The 18,598-nt window shown below is 44.8% G+C and overlaps 1 protein-coding gene across 3 annotated transcripts in view; it reads left to right on the top strand.

The window, feature by feature from the left end:
- Positions 1 to 9,888, top strand: part of RECK (reversion inducing cysteine rich protein with kazal motifs) — an 87,934-nt gene extending 78,046 nt beyond the window's left edge. For 2 of the 3 annotated variants that reach the window (XM_033238118.1, XM_033238119.1), the window contains 5 exons: positions 2,441 to 2,633; positions 4,213 to 4,423; positions 6,110 to 6,183; positions 6,977 to 7,132; positions 8,264 to 9,888. In XM_033238118.1, the coding sequence (XP_033094009.1) occupies positions 2,441 to 2,633; positions 4,213 to 4,423; positions 6,110 to 6,183; positions 6,977 to 7,132; positions 8,264 to 8,485 (856 nt within the window). In that variant the 3' untranslated portion in view covers positions 8,486 to 9,888. The remainder of the gene's footprint in view (positions 1 to 2,440; positions 2,634 to 4,212; positions 4,424 to 6,109; positions 6,184 to 6,976; positions 7,133 to 8,263) is intronic. The other variant, XM_033238117.1, reaches the window with a different exon arrangement.
- Positions 9,889 to 18,598: the final 8,710 nt, after the last annotated feature.

Genomic DNA, 18,598 nt, shown 5'->3' with positions numbered 1-18,598 from the left:
GAGATATAATTTAGATACATACCCAGGAAGAAAGTGAAGTGAATTTGATAAACATCTAGCCAATCTGCCACAATGCTTAACCATCCTCATATTAAGATAAATGTAAATTAAATTAAAACTACAATTGTATACCAGTTTCCATCTGTCAGACTGGCAAAGCTAAAGTTTGATAACATAATATAGGGAAATAGCTGCTTTCATACAAGAGGGAGCTGGAGGAGGATTGGTACATCCTCTGTGGAGGGTAGTTTGGCCAAATTTGCAGTTTTAAATGCACATACCCCTTGGATCAGCACATATAAATGCTTATCCTTACATGAAATATATCTGGAAGGATAAATAAGAAAGTGATAGCTCACACCTGAAATCCCAGCACTTTGGGAAGCCGAGGCAGGCAGATCACTTGAGCTCAGGAATTCGAGACCAGCCCAGGCAATGTGGTGAAACCCTGTCTCTACCAAAAATTAGCTGGACATGGTGGCTCCCCGCTGTAGTCCCAGCCACTTGGGAGGCTGAGGCAGTAGAATCGCTTGAACCCAGGAGACAGCGGCTGCAGTAAGCCAAGATGGTCCCACTGTACTCCAGCCTGGGTGACAGAGCAAGACTCCATTTCAAAAAAAAAAAAACACTAAAACAAAGAAATTGGTAATAGTGGTTCCTCTAGGAAGGGGAACTAGGTGTCTGGGACACAAGAGTAGAAGGGAGGCCTGTTTTTCACTGTGTACCATTTTGTACTTTTTAAGTTTCACCATGGGCTCGTATTATCTGTTCAAAAAATAATTAATTGTGGCTGGGCACAGTGGCTCACACCTGTAATCCCAGCACTTTGGGAGGTAGAGGTGGGTGGATCACTTGAGGCCAGAAGTTCAAGACCAGCCTGGCCAACATGGTAAAGCACCGTCTCTACTAAAAATACAAAAATTAGCCAGACATGGTGGCACACACCTGTAATTCCGGCTGCTCAGGAGGCTGAGGCAAGAGAATCACTTGAACCCGGGAGGCAGAGGTTGCGGTGAGCTGAGATCATGCCACTGCCCTCCAGCCTGGGTGACAGAGCAAGACTCTGTCTCAAATAATAATAATAATAATAATAATAATAGTTAAAAAAAGAAAGAATTGTATTCATCTATCAAGTATCTACTGATGTTCCAGGCATTTTTCTAAATATTAGGACATAGCAACAAGCGAGACAGATCAAGTCTCTGCACTGCTCACGTTTACTTTTATTTGCCCCCAGATTCTCAACCTTTTTTTATGATCCTCTTATTTCCATACACTCAAATTGATCAAGCTTTTTCTCTCAAAATTACCAAATTTCTCCTGATAGTCCTGTTTCTCATCCCTTGCATATTAATAGGTAATGAAGTTCTAAATATTATTTTCCATTATTTCTCTTCAAATATTTTAAATTTCCATAAAACCATGACTAAGTGCATTGTAATTTCAAACCATTTCATGCATAGTGGTGGTGGTAGTGATTTTGGTGCAGGTTAGCCCTAAAAAGAGTATAAATCATTTCCTTTGAAATTAAAATAACACTAGCTATTGTATGCTTCCTCTTTTATTTTATAAACTAATATTTATATATCTTAGTACTTAAAATACCCAGTGAAAGCTAAACATTGTCATGGGGTCTTATCTTCTTATAGAAAGTTATGTAAACCCTTTATAAAAATTAGGAAAGCAGAAAAAAGCCTGAAGAAGAAAAGAGTCATCATCCCTAGCCCCTCTGAAGGAGCTCAGGAATTGAGAATGAAGCAAGGTCCTCATCTTACTAGGAAAGACCAGCTTCATGGTGGCATTCTCTCAGTCGTTTGCAACCAGCCAGTATCAGCTCCTCAGTCTTGTAGGCACAAACACCTGAATTATTTTAGGACATAGAGTGAAGTCTTTTCTTAAGATTGACTCATATTAGCCAAGCCGGAAGTTAAGTCCCTGGAAGTGTTTCATTTGTTATTGAATGCAAGGCCTCCAGCCTCAGGCTCCAGCCTGTCCGTTGGCCTCGTATCATGGCCCTTCTGCTATAGGTCTGTCTGTGCCTCCTTGTCTCCTGCCCTCTGGGTCACCTGCCATTTCCCCAGCACCACATTCCTTGAGCATCACACCTGTGTTCATGGCTGCTGTCTCAGCCTGGCAAGCCCGTGCTGCCCCCTTCACCCCCCAGGCTCCAGCTAGAACACTGCCTCCTCCCCATGCTTTCTTCAGGCTCCCCAGACAAGAATGACTCATCCCCGCGAGCTTCGTGCACATCTTTTCTACCTTTTAGCCTACTTTATATACAGGCTCGACTCTCCCACTCTACATATGCTCTTTGGAGATAGGACTGCCCCAATTCATCTCTTGCTCTCTCTTCAGCCTCCTATGCCTCATCTAGTGCTTTGCTAGCCCCACCACAGTCCCTCCCTACATTGGTTCATGGTGCAGTATTCATCTTTTTCAGGTGCATACCCAAACCACAGGTCTGCCTGACGACTTTTGATAAATTTGGATGTAGCCAATATGAGTGTGTACCAAGACAGCTCGCATGTGACCAGATCCAAGATCCTGTTTGTGACACAGACCACATGGAGCACAACAATCTCTGCACTTTATACCAAAGAGGAAAAAGCCTCTCTTACAAAGGCCCCTGCCAGGTACAGTGCTTTGGCTGACAAAACAAAGTACACTAGGGATAAAATTGGTTTATGATCTTTGACAGATGAGTCAACAGTAAGACCAGCTGAGAGTCTTCTGTGAATCTTGTCAAATCTATAGCACCCAGTCCTCCACTAAAAAGGAAGACTGGCTCCTTCTCCTAACTCTGGAAGCTATCTTGCTAGTGTGTGTACCTTTGCACAACTGGTGTACAATCAAGAACAGAGAATGGCTTCTTGCAGCCCACTCCTAGGAAAAGAACTTAAAAGTTTCACACCCCTGGCATGGTCAACATCATTCTTCTCATAGTTCTCTGGGCCCTCACTAAGAAACAAAGCAGGAAGACTGTGAGTCAAAAACCAAGAAAAGTTTTCCCACTCTTCCCACATCGGTCCCACCTCCCAAGGTACTGAAAAGTGATTGAAATTTTCTCTAAGACTTAATGTCTTTTTACATCAGCTTATCTCTCAGTCTTTTAGGTTTGTGGAATCTGCATTCATGTTTTAAGGAAAAAAACTGGGCTGGGCGCGGCGGCTCACGCCTGTAATCCCAGCACTTTGGGAGGCTGAGGCAGGCGGATCACAAGGTCAGGAGTTCAAGACCAGCTTGACCAACATGGTGAAATCCCATCTCTACAAAAAATACAAAAATTATCTGGGCATGATGGCACGTGCCTGTAATCCCAGCTACTCAGGAGGCTGAGGCGGGAGAATTGCTTGAACCCGGGAGGTAGAGGTTGCAGTGAGCCGAGATCATGCCATTGCACTCCAGCCTGGGCGACAGAGCAAGACTCCGTCTGAAAAAAAAAAAAGGACAATTCCTTTTGAGGTTTCTCACATGTACCACTGATTTTATGCTTGCCCCTCTCCCTGGGGCCCCGCTTTGGGCCCAGCATCTCCTGCCCACAACCAGCTAACACTTGAGATGATTGCTTCACGTTCTCTGGTCTTCATGGTTAGAAAAATTCCGTCATAATGTCTCCCTGAAAAATGCTTGTTTTCTCTCAGAGCTTTTGTGCCGTTTGCATTGATCCTGTCTACCCTGAATTCTCAGTCTTCTCCTCCTACTTGTTCCCTCCTCCTGGCTGTGATTTTTCTCTGATCTATTCCTGACCTACCTGTTGGCTCCAGAGTCTGTCTACCCCACTGCTCCCTCTACTCCTCCCTCTCCTTATCCCATGCCCAGCATGAAATGATAAGACCTCTGCATTTGCATGAAGATTGATCTGGTTGTCTTCAAAGAGGCACTTCTGGGATACTAATAGAAGTCTGGGTAGAGCGGAGAGAGGTGGCAGGAAAGATTTTTATCTCTTATCATTTCACATGAGCACCCAGATCCCAGAGAGGCTGAGAAAAGTAATCTTTGAGTTCATCTGGAGACACCCATATTGCTCCCCTCCCCACCCCACCCCACCGCCCCCACCCCAGCATTTAGCGCACCTCAGGAGCTTAAGAGGTCCCCATAATTTATACCTGTGTCTTTTTTCCTTCCTGAAAACAGGGAAACATGCTGTGTACTCTTGGTTGGGAAAGGTACACCATAGACATTTCCAGGCTAAATGTGATTTGTTTGCCCCAGCCCTTTTGCAGAGCAACCGAGCCCGTTTGTGGGCACAATGGTGAGACCTACAGCAGCGTGTGTGCTGCCTACTCGGATCGCGTGGCGGTCGATTACTATGGGGACTGCCAGGCCGTCGGGGTCCTCTCAGAGCACAGCTCCGTCGCTGAGTGTGCTTCTGTCAAGTGTCCTTCGCTCTCGGCAGCTGGATGCAAACCCATCATCCCACCGGGTAGGCTGGCAGTATCGGGGTGGACAGGGGAGGACTGGAAGATTTGCTTATCCACCTCCAGAGAGTGAGTCATTGAGAAGAGAGCTGACTAGTTCATTTACATTTTTCAGAAAGTCTTGACGAGATTCTTATGCTGATCATACTCACTACTTTGGGTTGACCTTAAAAAACTAGGGCTTGCCTTAGATATCATCTGGTGTCCTATTTTAAAACAATACAGCAGCCTTGCCTCAAGCTAAATCTTACACCAAACACCAATATATAAACAGATAAAGCAGTATTCAATTATGAAAATTAGGGTTATTAAATGCATAGTTTACTTATTAATGAATAATGAATTACTAATTAATGAATAATTAAAGTAGTTTTGATGAACACAAACTTTTGACATTGAGAGAAATAGAAGACAGTTGTTGTCTTAGATTGGCCTTAGCATCTAATTTAATTGTTTTAGTTGCATATAATCAGAAAAGTTTCATTTCGTACAGACTGCTTTTAGCAGTAAGTTTTTTAAAACAGCTTACCTTACAATCTCACACTCTTCAGTCAAACAGAAGTAGCAGAAGAGACTTTATTCCAAGTCTGCACAGAACAGGTTAATCTGGAGGCTAATAGCTTCATTCCTCCATCTGTTAATTCATCAAATGTTTACTTAGCTTTCACTATGTGCCAGATGCTCCTCTAAGCACTGGGGACACAGCAGTAAGAAAAAGCCCTTTTCCTCCTGGAGACCATGTTCTGAGGGAGGTGACAGACCAAACACAAGTTGCCATGCAAATCTGCACTAAACCAGATGGCAGCAAGTATGATGACACAAAATGAAGGGGAATTGGAGGGACCCAGGGTAGAGAGGCTGCTAATGGATTGGTTAAATCTCTGTTGTATTAAAATATGGCATAATATTATATTTGATTATGCCATATTCTGTTATGGGTTTTAACAGTTTAAAATAATTTTTAAAATTGAATTTGAATCGGCTGGGCTTGGTGGCTCATGCCTGTAATCCCAGCACTTTGGGAGGCTGAGGCTGGCGGATCACGAGGTCAGGAGATTCAAACCATCCTGGCTAACACGGTGAAAACCCGTCTCTACTAAAAATGCAAAAAAACTAGCCAGGTGTGTTGGCGGGCGCCTGTAGTCCCAGCTACTCCAGAGGCTGAGGCAGGAGAATGCCTTGAACCGAGGAGGCAGAGCTTGCAGTGAGCCAAAATTGCACCACTGCACTCCAGCCTGGGCGACAGAGCAAGACTCTGTCTCAAAAAAATAAATAAATAAAATTTGAATCAAACACTCATGGAACCCCTGAAACACCAACTCCCTTGTTTTGCAGACAGGGAAGCAAGGCCCGGCAGAAGCATTTGCCCAGAATCACACAGTGAGTTTTGAGGTAGAGCAGGATCAGTCCCCAGGTCTCTTGAAAAGCCAGCTCTCTCTGTGCTATCCGCACCACAACCTTCTCACTCCGAGGAGTGGTGAAGGATGAAAAGCAGGGGTAGAGGAAGGATTTTGGTAAATGTAGAGATGAGAGGACGCCAGGTTGGTCAAGGAACTTATATAAAGGTACAGTCTTTGGGAAGGACACTGTAACTCTCCTCCCCAAAATGAAGGGCTGGACATTTCACTAAGGATTTTCAATTCTATTTGTTTCTAATTCTGAACACACATAAAATGGTTTCTGTTATACAGGTGCTTGTTGCCCATTATGTGCTGGGATGTTAAGAGTTTTATTTGACAAAGAAAAACTGGATACTATTGCTAAGGTAAATTGCTTTATATGCAGATGCTATTGAAATCTTACTGCTAAGCCTCTCAGTAATCCTAGAGAGTAGAATGTGTTGTCCTCATTCATAGATAAAGAAACTAATCTTCAGAAAAGCAACTTTCCCAGGGCCATATAGCCCTTAATCAGTAGGACAAGGGTTTGCACCCAGGCTGGCTGACTCCCAAGCCCATGTTCCTCCCCTCTACACCCTGGCTGTGCATATCACAGTCAACCTGAGCCTTTCTCAGAAAAGGTCCCTGCTGGCACAGTAAGCATAGGTGGGGCTGCAGGCAGAGCCAGGTAGCCAGAGACTGGTGGGTGTCCAGGTGGTTTCGAGGTCGCCTCCCCTCACACCAGTCCCCGTGACTCCTGAGGGGACCTTCTGGAGCCATGCCCATTCCCTATATAGTTCTGCCCTTTCTCTTTTCTGCACCATCACAGGGCTCCAGAAATGTTGCACCCAACACTTGCCACAACCTAGAGATTTATCCCCATTTTGATTATACCTGTATTTTTAAAAACCCTGTGACCTCTACCTCAGAACAGTCACTTTTTAAAAAAGTATTTCTGGTGAGAGTATTTATCTTCACTACAGAGCTTCTCAGTCAAGCAAAACCCCATTGTAGGGGACTAGAGAGTCAGAATTTGGCCTAGCGAAGCTGCGGTTAGGCCTTCCGCTGAGGGCTGTGTGGCCAAAAGAGCCTCCTCAGCTGGCAGCCCAAAACAAGGGAGCTTAGGCAGTCATAGGAATTCTTCTTTTTTTCAGGTAATAGCATGTTTTCTCTTTCCAGGTAACAAATAAAAAGCCAATAACAGTTCTGGAAATACTTCAGAAAATCCGCATGCACGTGTCTGTCCCACAGTGTGATGTGTTTGGATACTTCAGCATTGAATCAGAAATTGTGATCCTGATCGTTCCTGTCGATCACTATCCAAAAGCTCTGCAGGTGGGTTCAGCACACGTTGTGAAGCCATCTTGTCACTTTCAAGTTTGGTGCACCTAGGAGAGGGTAGTTACAAACTAGGACCAAGGAAGGATCATGGGTGAGGGAGTGGAGGCATTTGGGAAGTTCAACGGGGCAGGAGGGAGAAAAGCAAGGCAGTCTCTAAAGGACTGAGCACTTTGCCAGTGGCTGAGACCTGGTGCACATTTGACAGTGGGATGCAGAGGCACCAGGGTAGGCGAGGGATTAAGATACTGCGACTGGGAGTGTGCACAGCTGGACGGGGTCCGAGAAATCACTGTCTCTAATCTACCCATTGTACAGATGAGGCAGCTGAGGCCCAAGCCAGGGAAGTAACTGGCGCAAGTCATGCAGTGATAAAGCCAGAATAGACTCCAGTCTCCTGAGAGCTGTGTGCCCACTGTGGAGGAAGATCCCATCAGAGCTGGTCTTGTGGGCTCCATTGTTTCTTCATCAGTCTGGAGACATGTAGAACCCCACTCACGTAGACCCAAGTTTCAGCATCAAAGGCAGTGAGGGCTCAAGGGAAGGGAATGAATGCAAGCAGTCTGTGAATCACTAGAAACTCATCTAGTCCAATTGTTTTCCTTTTCATGTTTCAGTGGACATTAAAATTGTATTCCCTGTGACCCTAATTAACCGTGTAAGGATAAAGTCTAAATGTGGGTAAGAGGTTTGAGTAACAGGTGTGGAAAAATGAAAACAGTTGATTGATTAGGGCAGTGGCATTGTGGGTTTATTTCTTTTCTTTCTCTTTTCTTTTTTCTTCTTTTCTTTGAGATGGGGTCTTGCCACATTGCCCAGGCTGGTCTCGAACTCCTAGGCTCAAGCTATCCTCCCACCTTGGCCTCTCAAAGTGCTAGGATTACAGGCATGAGCCACCATACACGGCCAATTATTTCTTTTGTGGTTTGATTTCCATTAATGCTGCTACATTTACGTAATAAACCAAAACTATAATAAAATGTTACTTAGGATAAGAACAGAAGGACAAAGAGAAAGTAAATGCCATCTGAGGCCACGCTACTTTTAGGATATATGTGGAATTTGTCTGGCTTGACGTTGAAAATGTTCTGTGGTTTTATATTAAAAGAACCTTGTTTCTCCTCACAGATCGAAGCCTGCAATAAAGAAGCAGAGAAGATTGAGTCCCTTATCAACTCTGACAGCCCGACTTTGGCGTCCCATGTCCCTCTCTCTGCCCTCATCATTTCCCAGGTACAGGTCTCCAGCAGTGTGCCATCAGCTGGCATCAGGGCCAGGCCTTCTTGCCACTCCTTCCTCCTTCCCCTCAGCCTGGGCCTTGCCTTGCACTTGCTCTGGACGTATAACTGACTGCCCACGGAAGGTGCAGAATGCTCCTCCACCTCACTCTCCTGCCCTGAGAAAGACATTCAGGACTGCTGGTTTGTAGTTGAATAGTGGCCAAGGAAAGGCACATGTCACCTCTATTCACCACACAGTATTTTTAGTTTTAATTCGCCAATATCGGTAGGATTTTTGTTTTGTTTTTACAAATGTCAAAATGTGTTGTTCCAAATACTAATGAAAAGAGAATGTGTCTTCCTGGTAGGCCACTGCCGCATGATTTCCATTTCCTCATCAGATGGGGCCCCCACTCAAAAGCAAATTTATCTCTGGAAAGTGAGATGACCACTTTTTACAAAGATGATTCACTTTACTATCAGGTTCACAAACCTTATTTCAGAGTTCTTTTTGAAGTATTAAGGTTCCCGTTACGTTTGTTTTGTTTACAGATAATGACCTACTCTGTCTAGAAGCTAGGGGGTCCCAGTGAAGAGCCCCTGCCATTAGAGAATATGAAATATAGATAAAGCATCTTTGAAATTATTATGTAAATTATCAGGCAAATTTGCATGAAATTACAGAAATTTAATTCAGAACCCCAACTACTGTCTTATGCAAAAGCAAGCTGATTAAATGACATTCATATAATTACGTGTTGTAAGCAACAGGCTCACTGGTCACGGATTTGTGTCTATGACTTTTGTGAAAGGGAGAAGTGACATTGTATCAAAGCATCTTGCATTACGCAATTTTTATATTAACCAGATATATATTCATCGGTATTCATCCGAGTTAAATGTAGAGTTTTTAAACATCAATCTTTAAACCAATTGCTGCTACTTATATAATTGCCAAAAAGTGAAATAATGAGTAGTTCATGTAAATAATACATTATATTTCTATTTTATTATGAAGAAGGTGAATAGCCATATTTGTAAAATGACAATCATGTGTGTTAACCCAGTACTTTCCGTTCGTGAAAACAGTTTGCTTTTTGTGATATGCACAATGTAGATAAGTGTTCTATCTTTCTTTCTTTTTTGATATAGAAGTATAAAGAATTGTGGTTTATATATTTAAAAGTGTCAAGCTGAGTATTAAAATGTCTGCATGTTGTCTAAGAAATTGAATACTTTGAATGTGTTTCACAGTTTGAAATAAGCTATTTGATGTAATACTTCTTGTGTATATGCACATGAACTTAGATTTTACATGAAGTATTTTTTCAGTATTATATGTACCCTCTGAAAAACATAGGGATATGCGTATTATACCCAAATGTTGCTGAAAAATGGGCACTTAAAGCTTTCGGAATATGTCAGTGCTGATGTAGCATGTCTGTTGCAATTGCCTTTTTTCTGTATAAATGTCTTTAATGCAATATACTGGAAAGCTTTTCTATTTTAATAAAAATAATTTTTATATGATCATGCATGCTTCTAAGCAATGTCAACATTCAAAAATGAAACCACTGATCACCCTTAGGTGAGCTGTGTCCTTTGTTCTGGGATGAGAAGTCATGGAAATTAGCCGGGTGTGGTGGCACATGTCTGTGGTCCCATCTACTCTGGATGCTGAGGCTGGAGAATTGCTTGAATCTGGGAGGTGGAGGTTGCAGTAAGCCGAGATCGCACCACTGCATACCAACTTGTCTCATACCTGAGACAGAGTGAGACCCTGTCTCAAAAAAAAAAAAAAAAAAGTAATAGAGTGCTATTATCCTAAGCCAAGGGCCCTGGGAGAGCAGGCCAGTTAGGACACAGTTGGTCAGACCAGAGGGCAGGCAGTGACACAGAATCAAATACAAAGACCCCAGGTTTCAGCTTTCAGGACAGAGAGAGCTTCAGGCCTTCCAAGACCCAGGAGCATACTAGGCAGTTCTCCCCACCATGCTGGTCCTGATGTTCCAGTTCCAGGGTACACTTGGGGCAGGGAGACCATAGGAACATGGAGGTGGAGAGCTGCTGATGGGACCAAAGAAATGGTACCAATCAGCTTAGGCTAAGTCCCCAAAACTTCAGTGGCTTACAACAGAGGCTTCTATTTTGTTCCCTTCAGATGTCCATTGTGGGTCAGCTACCACGCCTGATGCTATCTTCACTCCAGACCCATTCCAGTGTCCTCACAAAGGGGAGAAAAGAGACACAGAGGACCACAAGCTGGCCCTGAAGTCTCTGCTTAGAAATGATGCTGCCATTTCTTCCTACGTTTTACTGGCCAAAGCAAGTCACATGGCCACTCCAGAGCTCAAAGGGTGGGGACGTACAGTCTTCCCATGGTGTTTTGTGTGTGATGGGGGAGGGACAGTAAGTGTTTTGAATAATACAGTCTACCATAGAGGTCTTTTCTCTTCAGGATAGGACAACAGCCAGGACTGACAAGATTTTTTATTAGAGAAGTAGATGTTCCCAGCCTGGTCAACATAGCAAGAACCCACCTCAAGAAAAAATGCAAGGTGTTTACAGGACAGGTTGGAGAAGGTGATTAAACTGTACAGGCAACCTGCCGTGGAAGGTATGAGCTGGGGGAGAGAGCATCTAACAAGGGGGAAGACGCAAGCCCTCGGAAAGAGTGTTGGTTTGCACCAGGCCTGGAAGAAATCAGGAGGCTTTGCCAGATGGCTTTGAGAAAAGCATTCTAAGTAGGAGGTACAGCTTGAGCAAAGGTGCAGGAACGACAGAGTCCAGGTCCGTTCCAGGGGTAGAACAGCAGGGCTGACATGTGAGGGGCGTGGTGTGGGGAGGTATAAGGTAGATCCGATGTGCCGAGTTTGAATGCCAGGCCACAGTGGCATCCTAAGGCTCTGCCCTTGCCCTTCCAGCTACACTGACCAACCTGGATAGCTCTAGCCTGCAAAGGATTGTGTGCCCCAAACTTCAGTGCCACGAGACCTTCAAGACCATCCCCTGATCTCGTTATTAGGCAGTGCTTCCCTCCGTCCTATGAGCATCCTGAACTCTCCTGAGGAAACAATAACTGAGCCAGGCTGGGGGCCAGGGTTCCCCTAGGCCTGGTCCCCACCCTTAGAGTTCAGCCAGGGTCTCTTTCAGCTCCACTGTGGGAAGAAATTTAAACCCACCAGCAACACTGATCATCACTGAAGAAACTGCACTTTACTTCATTTGATTCAGTGCTTCTCTTTCAGCCTTGGGCTGATGGGAGTCAGGCCCACACCCCCCCACAGAGAGTGCTCTTATTCTCAGAGGGACAGGAGGCCCTGCTGCAGGGGCCTTTCCTTCCCTGCCTCCCAGCTGTGGAAGAGGCTTGCATTGTACACTTTGCCAGCTGAGGGAAAGTGAAGGCAGAGGGGTCATTCCCAGGAATGAGCCAGTCCTTACGGCACTCCAGCAGTCTTGGGGCTGGAGGGCAGATTTCCACAGCGCACACAGAGGGAAACTGAGAGCACAGGGGCTAAGCTGTGGTCACACAGGGAGTCAGGGTGAAGCCACGACCAGAGGCCAGGTCTGGGCTTTCCCTGGCACAAGGCAGCCGGGCAGGATTTGTACTTCTCAGAAATGGAACTGGCCGTGCAGGACGTTGCCACGAAGGTAGACACCAGAAGGTGAGCAGAGTGAAACAGGCCCAAGGCCAGGCGAGCTTGGGTGGGTCTGAGCAAACAGGTCCAAGGAGCACCAGGAATCATAAAAGTAACTGACATAGCTCACCAGCTCACTTTCTAGAACAGTTTAAGGAGTGCTTTTCACCATGTTGTCTCCCGGCCCAAAGCAAAATGCCTCACACAGAGAGCAAATGCCAAGTCTAAGGCTGAGTTTCATTCCAGAGCCCAGCCTCAGGGCATTAGGCTGATGGTGGAGAGGGTAGGGAAGGAAGCCTCACAGGGGGAAGCACGCTAACACTCTGTCCCCTGGCTCCACCCACTCTTCCATTATTCCAAAATGAAGTTCACTCTATTGTTTTTTCCTTGTAAAAGTTACATGCGCACGCTCCCCCAAGTACTTGGAAATATAAACAAAGCAAAAAAAAATCCCACACCTTCCTCTCCTTGCCTCTACAAATGAGTGCAGAATCCTTCTAGAGCCTTCTCTGTACGTATCTATCTCTCTATGTAATCAGGGCAAGGTCCCTCCTCTGTCTGCAGTGGGGAGGAGGTGGTTACCTCACTGCCCTGTGCGGAGAAATTCAGGGAAAGAATTTCATATTTGGGATGTTGTCTACTGGGCGGTACTTCCTTGCCTAAAGGTTCATAGGTGGAAGCCTATCTTGGCCAGAACCCGCCAGGTAATCAGGGGTTGGGTCTTTTCCTAAGGACCACCTCCCCTATCTTCTCCAGACCAATCTCCCACTGAACTCCACTGCAGATGCAAGCAGTTGCTTTGCCAAACAGAAGTGTAACCACTTAGGCCAGGCGTGATGGCTCATGCCTGTAATCCCAGCACTTTGGGAGGCTGAGGCAGGTAGATCACTTGAGCTCAGGGGTTCAAGACAAGACTAAGCAACATGGCGAAACCCCATCTCTACAAAAAATACAAAGGCATGGTGGCATGTACCTGCGGTCCCAGCTACTTGGGAGGTGGAGGTGGGAGAATCACTTGAGCCCGGGTGGTGGAGGCTGCAGTGAGCCAAGATCATGCTGCTGTACTCCAGCCTGGGAAACTGAGTGAGACCGTGTCTCATTTGAAAAAAAAAAAAGAGAGAGAAGGAGAAGACGAACCATTTATGTCGATCAGTGTCCCAGCAGAAAAACGAATGGTCCACCCAAATTAGGATTAATTGGAGGAAAGTTTAATAAAGGGGCTATTTATAAAAGGTGTGGGCAGGATGTAGGGAAACCACACGGCATAGCACAACACGCCGGGCCTCAAAGTGGAGCTTTTAGCACCTCGAACCCCTAAGCCTAACGGAGAAGCCATTGCTTCTCTCCCTCGGGTCTCCTCCCACAACTCCCACTGGGAACCCAAGTGAAAACCCAAGGACCAGGGAGCCTGTGCTGGTAGTCATACAGGTCAGCCTTCTGGGGCAGAGAGCAGGGCAGAGAGTGGAAATAAGGAAGGAAGTGGAGCAAAAAGAAGATACTCAGCACAGCAGGCCAGGGTGACACCAAGGAGAGCACTCAGTAAGTTGCACCACCCATGTTAGAGAACCCTTTGGACCATGTTCTGCTGAAGGCTCCTACCTGACCTTGCTCAGCCTCCTCAATTCCTCTCCGTCTTCCTCTCACAGCCCTTTATCAAGCCCACATTTGCCAGTGCCTCCACCCAGCTCCCTTAGAATTCCTCAGCCCTGTGCAACCCAAGAAAGCAGTCCAGGCCCCCTGCCCCTTCTTGTCCCCCTTCTTGCTGGCACTCTTCTAGCCAAGAGCCTAGAGCAGAACTGCAGTGCACTAGTGCAGGCTATTGTAGAAACTTCCTTCTGCCCGGGATTTGCTGGCTCTGAAGTGGAGGGCTGGGCTCAGACCCCAAAAGGAGGGGGAGCAGGGGGAAGGTGGACGCCTGGATCCAGCTCACCTTCTTCATCATCAGAAAGCTGCCCCAAAGCAGGCACGCATCATCATGGCAAGTGTTCATGTTCTTCCTACAATGGCCCAGTCTGGCCATGTGTGAGCAGAGCAGAGTCCTCATGATAAAATGGATTTGGTCATGCGTTTGTGAAATAAGCCCGTATTGGATGACTTTGAAACTTGCTGTTGTGGTTGCTATTGTAAATGTTTCCCTCATGACATATTCCAACTGGTTATTCATACTATGTAATAAAGCAATTGATTTTTAAAAAATTTTGGACCCCCTGGCTGTCATTTTAAAATTTATATTAATTTATATTTATTGGATTTTCTGAGGTTTTTCCAAGGAGAAGTCATAATGAAAACTTTGCTCTTTCTTTTTCAAAGAAATAAGATACCTCTTATTTCTTCTTGTTGCTGTAGTTTTGGCTAGAACTCCCAGAACAATATTGAACAGCAGTGGGGACTGCAAGAAACCTTGGTGTGTTCTGGATTTTAATGGGGACGTCTTCATTGTTTTATTGTGAAGCATGACATATGCTTTAAGCATACCATGTTTTACTGTTAGTTTCAAGGGACTTCTCTTTATTCTGCTATGGGAAAATATGAGTTTTTTAAAACTCAGTAATACTCAATTGTATCAAATATATTCCAGTATCCATTTACAGTATTTTTTTCTTTGAGTTATTAATATTGTGAATATATTTCTTTTTTTTCCTTCTCCCCGTGACAGTCTCACTCTGTCATCCTGGCTGGAGTGCAGTGGTGCAATCTGGGCTTACTGCAACCTCCAACTCCCGGCTTAATCAGTCCTCCTGCTTCAGCCTTCCAAATAGCTGGGACTATCAGCACATGTCACTATGCCCAGCTAGTTTTTATTTTATTATTTTATTTTACTTTACTTTATTTTATTATGTTATTTATTTATTTATTTTTGAGACATTTTCTCTCTCTGCGGCCCAGGCTGTGGTGCAGTGGCCTGATCTCGGCTCACTGCAACCTTCCGCCTTCCGGGTTCAAGTGATTCTCCTGCCTCAGCATCCTGAATAGCTGGGACTACAGGTGTGTGCCACCAGGCCCGCCTAATTTTTTGTATTTTTGTTTTTGGGCTTTTTCTCTTTTTTTGGTTTTGTTTTGTTTTGTTTTGTTTTTGAGACAGAGTTTTACTCTTGTTGCCCAGGCTGGGTACAATGGCGCGATCTCGGCTCACTGCAATCTCCGCCTCCTGGGTTCAAGCGATTCTTCTGACTCAGCCTCCCGAGTAGCTGAGACTTACAGGTGCATGCCACCATGCCCAGCTATTTTTTGCATTTTTAGTAGAGGCGGGGTTTCACCGTATCGGCCAGGGTAGTTCCTCTTCTTAAATATTAATAATTTGTATTTTGTTAGAAAATTGCCCAATTAAGGAAAATTATTAGTGAACAGCTGTTTATATGTTTTTTCTGAACACTTCTGAAAAAAAGATTACAACCCCTTTTTATTACTAATGTGGTACATTTGAGTTTTCTCTTCTTTTAGACTTTTTTATTTATTTGATTTTGTAGTGATATATCTATTTGATATGTCTTCCAGCTCTAGGTTATAGTTCTCAATCCTGCTCTTTATCTGTTTTCTACTATATAATTTTTTGTTTTTATCTACATTAACTGCTTTAGTCAATTTTAAACATCTTATAGCAATCTTATTATAGAAACATTTTCCTGTATTTGCTTCTCTTTATCCATTTATTCTTCTGTCCATCCATCTTACTTTTTATGTGTTTCAAAGTAAGTTGAATTCATTTAATTTTTTATGGATTTCAAAGTAAGTTGCAAACATCAATACATTTTACCCCTAAACACTTCAGCATTCATTCAATATTTCTTTATGTTTCTGTCCTTTCATTTATTTTTTGTTGTCTAGCTCCTTTAGTTCAGTGCTTTACTTTTCTCTTTTTAAATAAGTAACATAATAATATTTAAGATTTACTAACTGGCTGGGCGCAGTGGCTCACACCTGTCATCCCAGCACTTTGGGAGGCTGAGGCAGGCGTATCACCTGAGGTCAGGAGTTTGAGACCAGCCTGGCCAACATAGTGAAACCCTGTCTCTACTAAAAATACAAAAATTAGCCAAGCATGGTGGCACATGCCTGAAAGGTCTATAATCCCAGCTACTCGAGAGACTGAGGCAGGAGAATCACTTGAACCTGGGAGGCAGAGGTTGCAGTGAGTCGAGACCACGCCACTGCACTGCAGCCTGGGCGACAGAGAAAGACTCCATCTCAAAAATAAATAAATAAACAAATAAATAATAATAATAAAAAAGATTAACTATCTCTCATGTTTCAGGTCATTTTAGGGAAATTTTTAAAATCAGACATCAAGGGAGAATCTTCTCCCTCCAGACTCCAAATTAGGTAATAGACTATTTTTGTAAGTCAATGCACATAAGATTCAGAATTCTAAGAAAAAGATGTCAATAAAAAAAGACTTTTTGGGCCGGGCGCGGTGGCTCAAGCCTGTAATCCCAGCACTTTGGGAGGCCGAGACGGGCGGATCACGAGGTCAGGAGATCGAGACCATCCTGGCTAACACGGTGAAACCCCGTCTCTACTAAAAAATGCAAAAAACTAGCCGGGCAAGGTGGCGGACACCTGTAGTCCCAGCTACTCCGGAGGCTGAGGCAGGAGAATGGCGTAAACCCAGGAGGCGGAGCTTGCAGTGAGCCAAGATCCGGTCACTGCACTCCAGCCTGGGCGACAGAGCAAGACTCCGCCTCAAAAAAAAAAAAATAAAGACTTTTTGACTGGGCCCAGTGGCTCACGCCTGTAATCCCAGCACTTTGGGAGGCCAAGGCAGGTAGATCACCTGAGATCAGGAATTTGAGACCAGCTTGACCAATACGGTGAAACTCCATCTCTACGAAAAATACAAAAATTAGCCCAGGATGGTGGCGAGCACCTGTAATCCCAGCTACTCAGGAGGCTGAGACAGGAGAATAGTTTGAACCAGGGAGGCAGAGGTTGCAATGAGCCAAAATCATGCCACCGCACTCCAGCCTGGGCGACAAAGCAAGACTCCGTCACAAATTTAAAAAAAAAAAAAAAAAAGGAGAGACTTTTTAAATTTTTTTTTTTTTTTTGAGAGACGGGGTCTCACTCCATTACCCAGGCTGGAGTGCAGTAGCTTGATCAGAATTCACTGCAGCCTTGAGCTCCTGGCTCAAACCATCCTCCCACTTCATCCTCCTGAGTAGCAGGGACTACAGGTGTGTGCACTACACCCAGCTATTTATTTTTAATTTCTTGTAGAGATAAAGGTCTTGCCATGTTGTCCAGGCTGGTCTTGAACTCCTGGCCCCAAACAATCCTCCCACCTTGGACTCCTATGGTACTGGGATTACAGGCATGAGCCATCCTGCCTGGCCAATAAGAAGGAGTTTTTCATTAAAATCCCTTTATTTTCAAGTCAAGGAAGTATTAAATTATAAGAAGTTACTGTCTATACGTTTTTCTCAGTCCTTCGATGGCGAATCTTTTTTCCTTACAGGTTTCAACCCTCTGAGCGGAGTCAGATATTCCTCTCTTAGGAAGGGGGTACAAGGCCGGGTGCAATTGCTCACACCTGTAATCCCAACACTTTGAGGGGCCGAGGCAGGCAGATCACTTGAAGTCAGGAGTTCAAGACCAGCCTGGCCAACATGGCAAAAGCCTGTCTCTACTAAAAATACCATATTAAGCCAGGTGTGGTAGCCCATGCCTATAGTCCTAGCTTACTCAGGAGGCTGAGGCAGAAGAATGGCGTAAACCCGGGAGGCCAAGCTTGCAGTGAGCTGAGATCCGGCCACTGCACTCCAGCCCGGGCGACAGAGCGAGACTCCATCTCAAAAAAATAAAAACAAAAAGACAACAGCAACATGTCATTGGGTGATTTCGTTGTGCAAACATCATAGAGTGTACTTACACAAACCTAAATGCTGTAGCTTACTGTGCGCCAAGGCTATATAGTATAGCCTGTTGCTCCTGGGCTACAAACATACACAGCATGTCACTGTACTGAATACTGTAGGCGACTATAACACAAAGGTAAAAATTTGCATATATAAACAGATCTAAACATAGAAACATAGTAAAAATATAAATATAAAAAAATAAAAATATAGTATCATACTCTCTTGGGACTAGCATGGTATATGTGGTCTGGCATTGACTGAAATGTCATTACTCATGACTGTACTAAAATACAGTAGATGTATTTGCCTACAGCAAATCCCAGCACTGGGGAAAGGAATAGAGAGCACAGTGCCCAGCCATCACCCTGCCGGGCATTCGGAAGCCGTTGGTATTACAAATTCTAGCCTTATCATCAGTGGGTCAGCTCACTTCAGTGCCCGTTGATTGAAAAGCCTTAAAATTCGCTTCCTTCATTTGGAGTGTATTGAGCCCCTTCCCCAGAAAGGAGCGTCTGCAGGAAGTCTGGCACAGGTGACTCGGGCTGTGCGGTCAAGTAAGTGCTCTTCTCCCACGGGGCAAGGGCCATGGGTGGGACCACGTCTCCCCAATACCTGGTGTGTGCTGCCCCCAAGGGTCAGGGCACCTGGCAGTTAGAAAGACCGGCCGACTCTGAGGGATGGGCAGCACTGGAATGGTGGCTCCAGGCCAGCACTCCTGGCGGAGGGACGGCCTGTGGAAAGGCAGGGACG

This window comes from Trachypithecus francoisi, unplaced genomic scaffold (genome assembly GCF_009764315.1).
Source record: "Trachypithecus francoisi isolate TF-2019V2 unplaced genomic scaffold, Tfra_2.0 Lachesis_group16, whole genome shotgun sequence".
Taxonomy (NCBI): domain Eukaryota; kingdom Metazoa; phylum Chordata; class Mammalia; order Primates; family Cercopithecidae; genus Trachypithecus; species Trachypithecus francoisi.
Note: the sequence above shows the minus strand (reverse complement) of the source record. Positions and strands in the feature narration are given on the sequence as shown.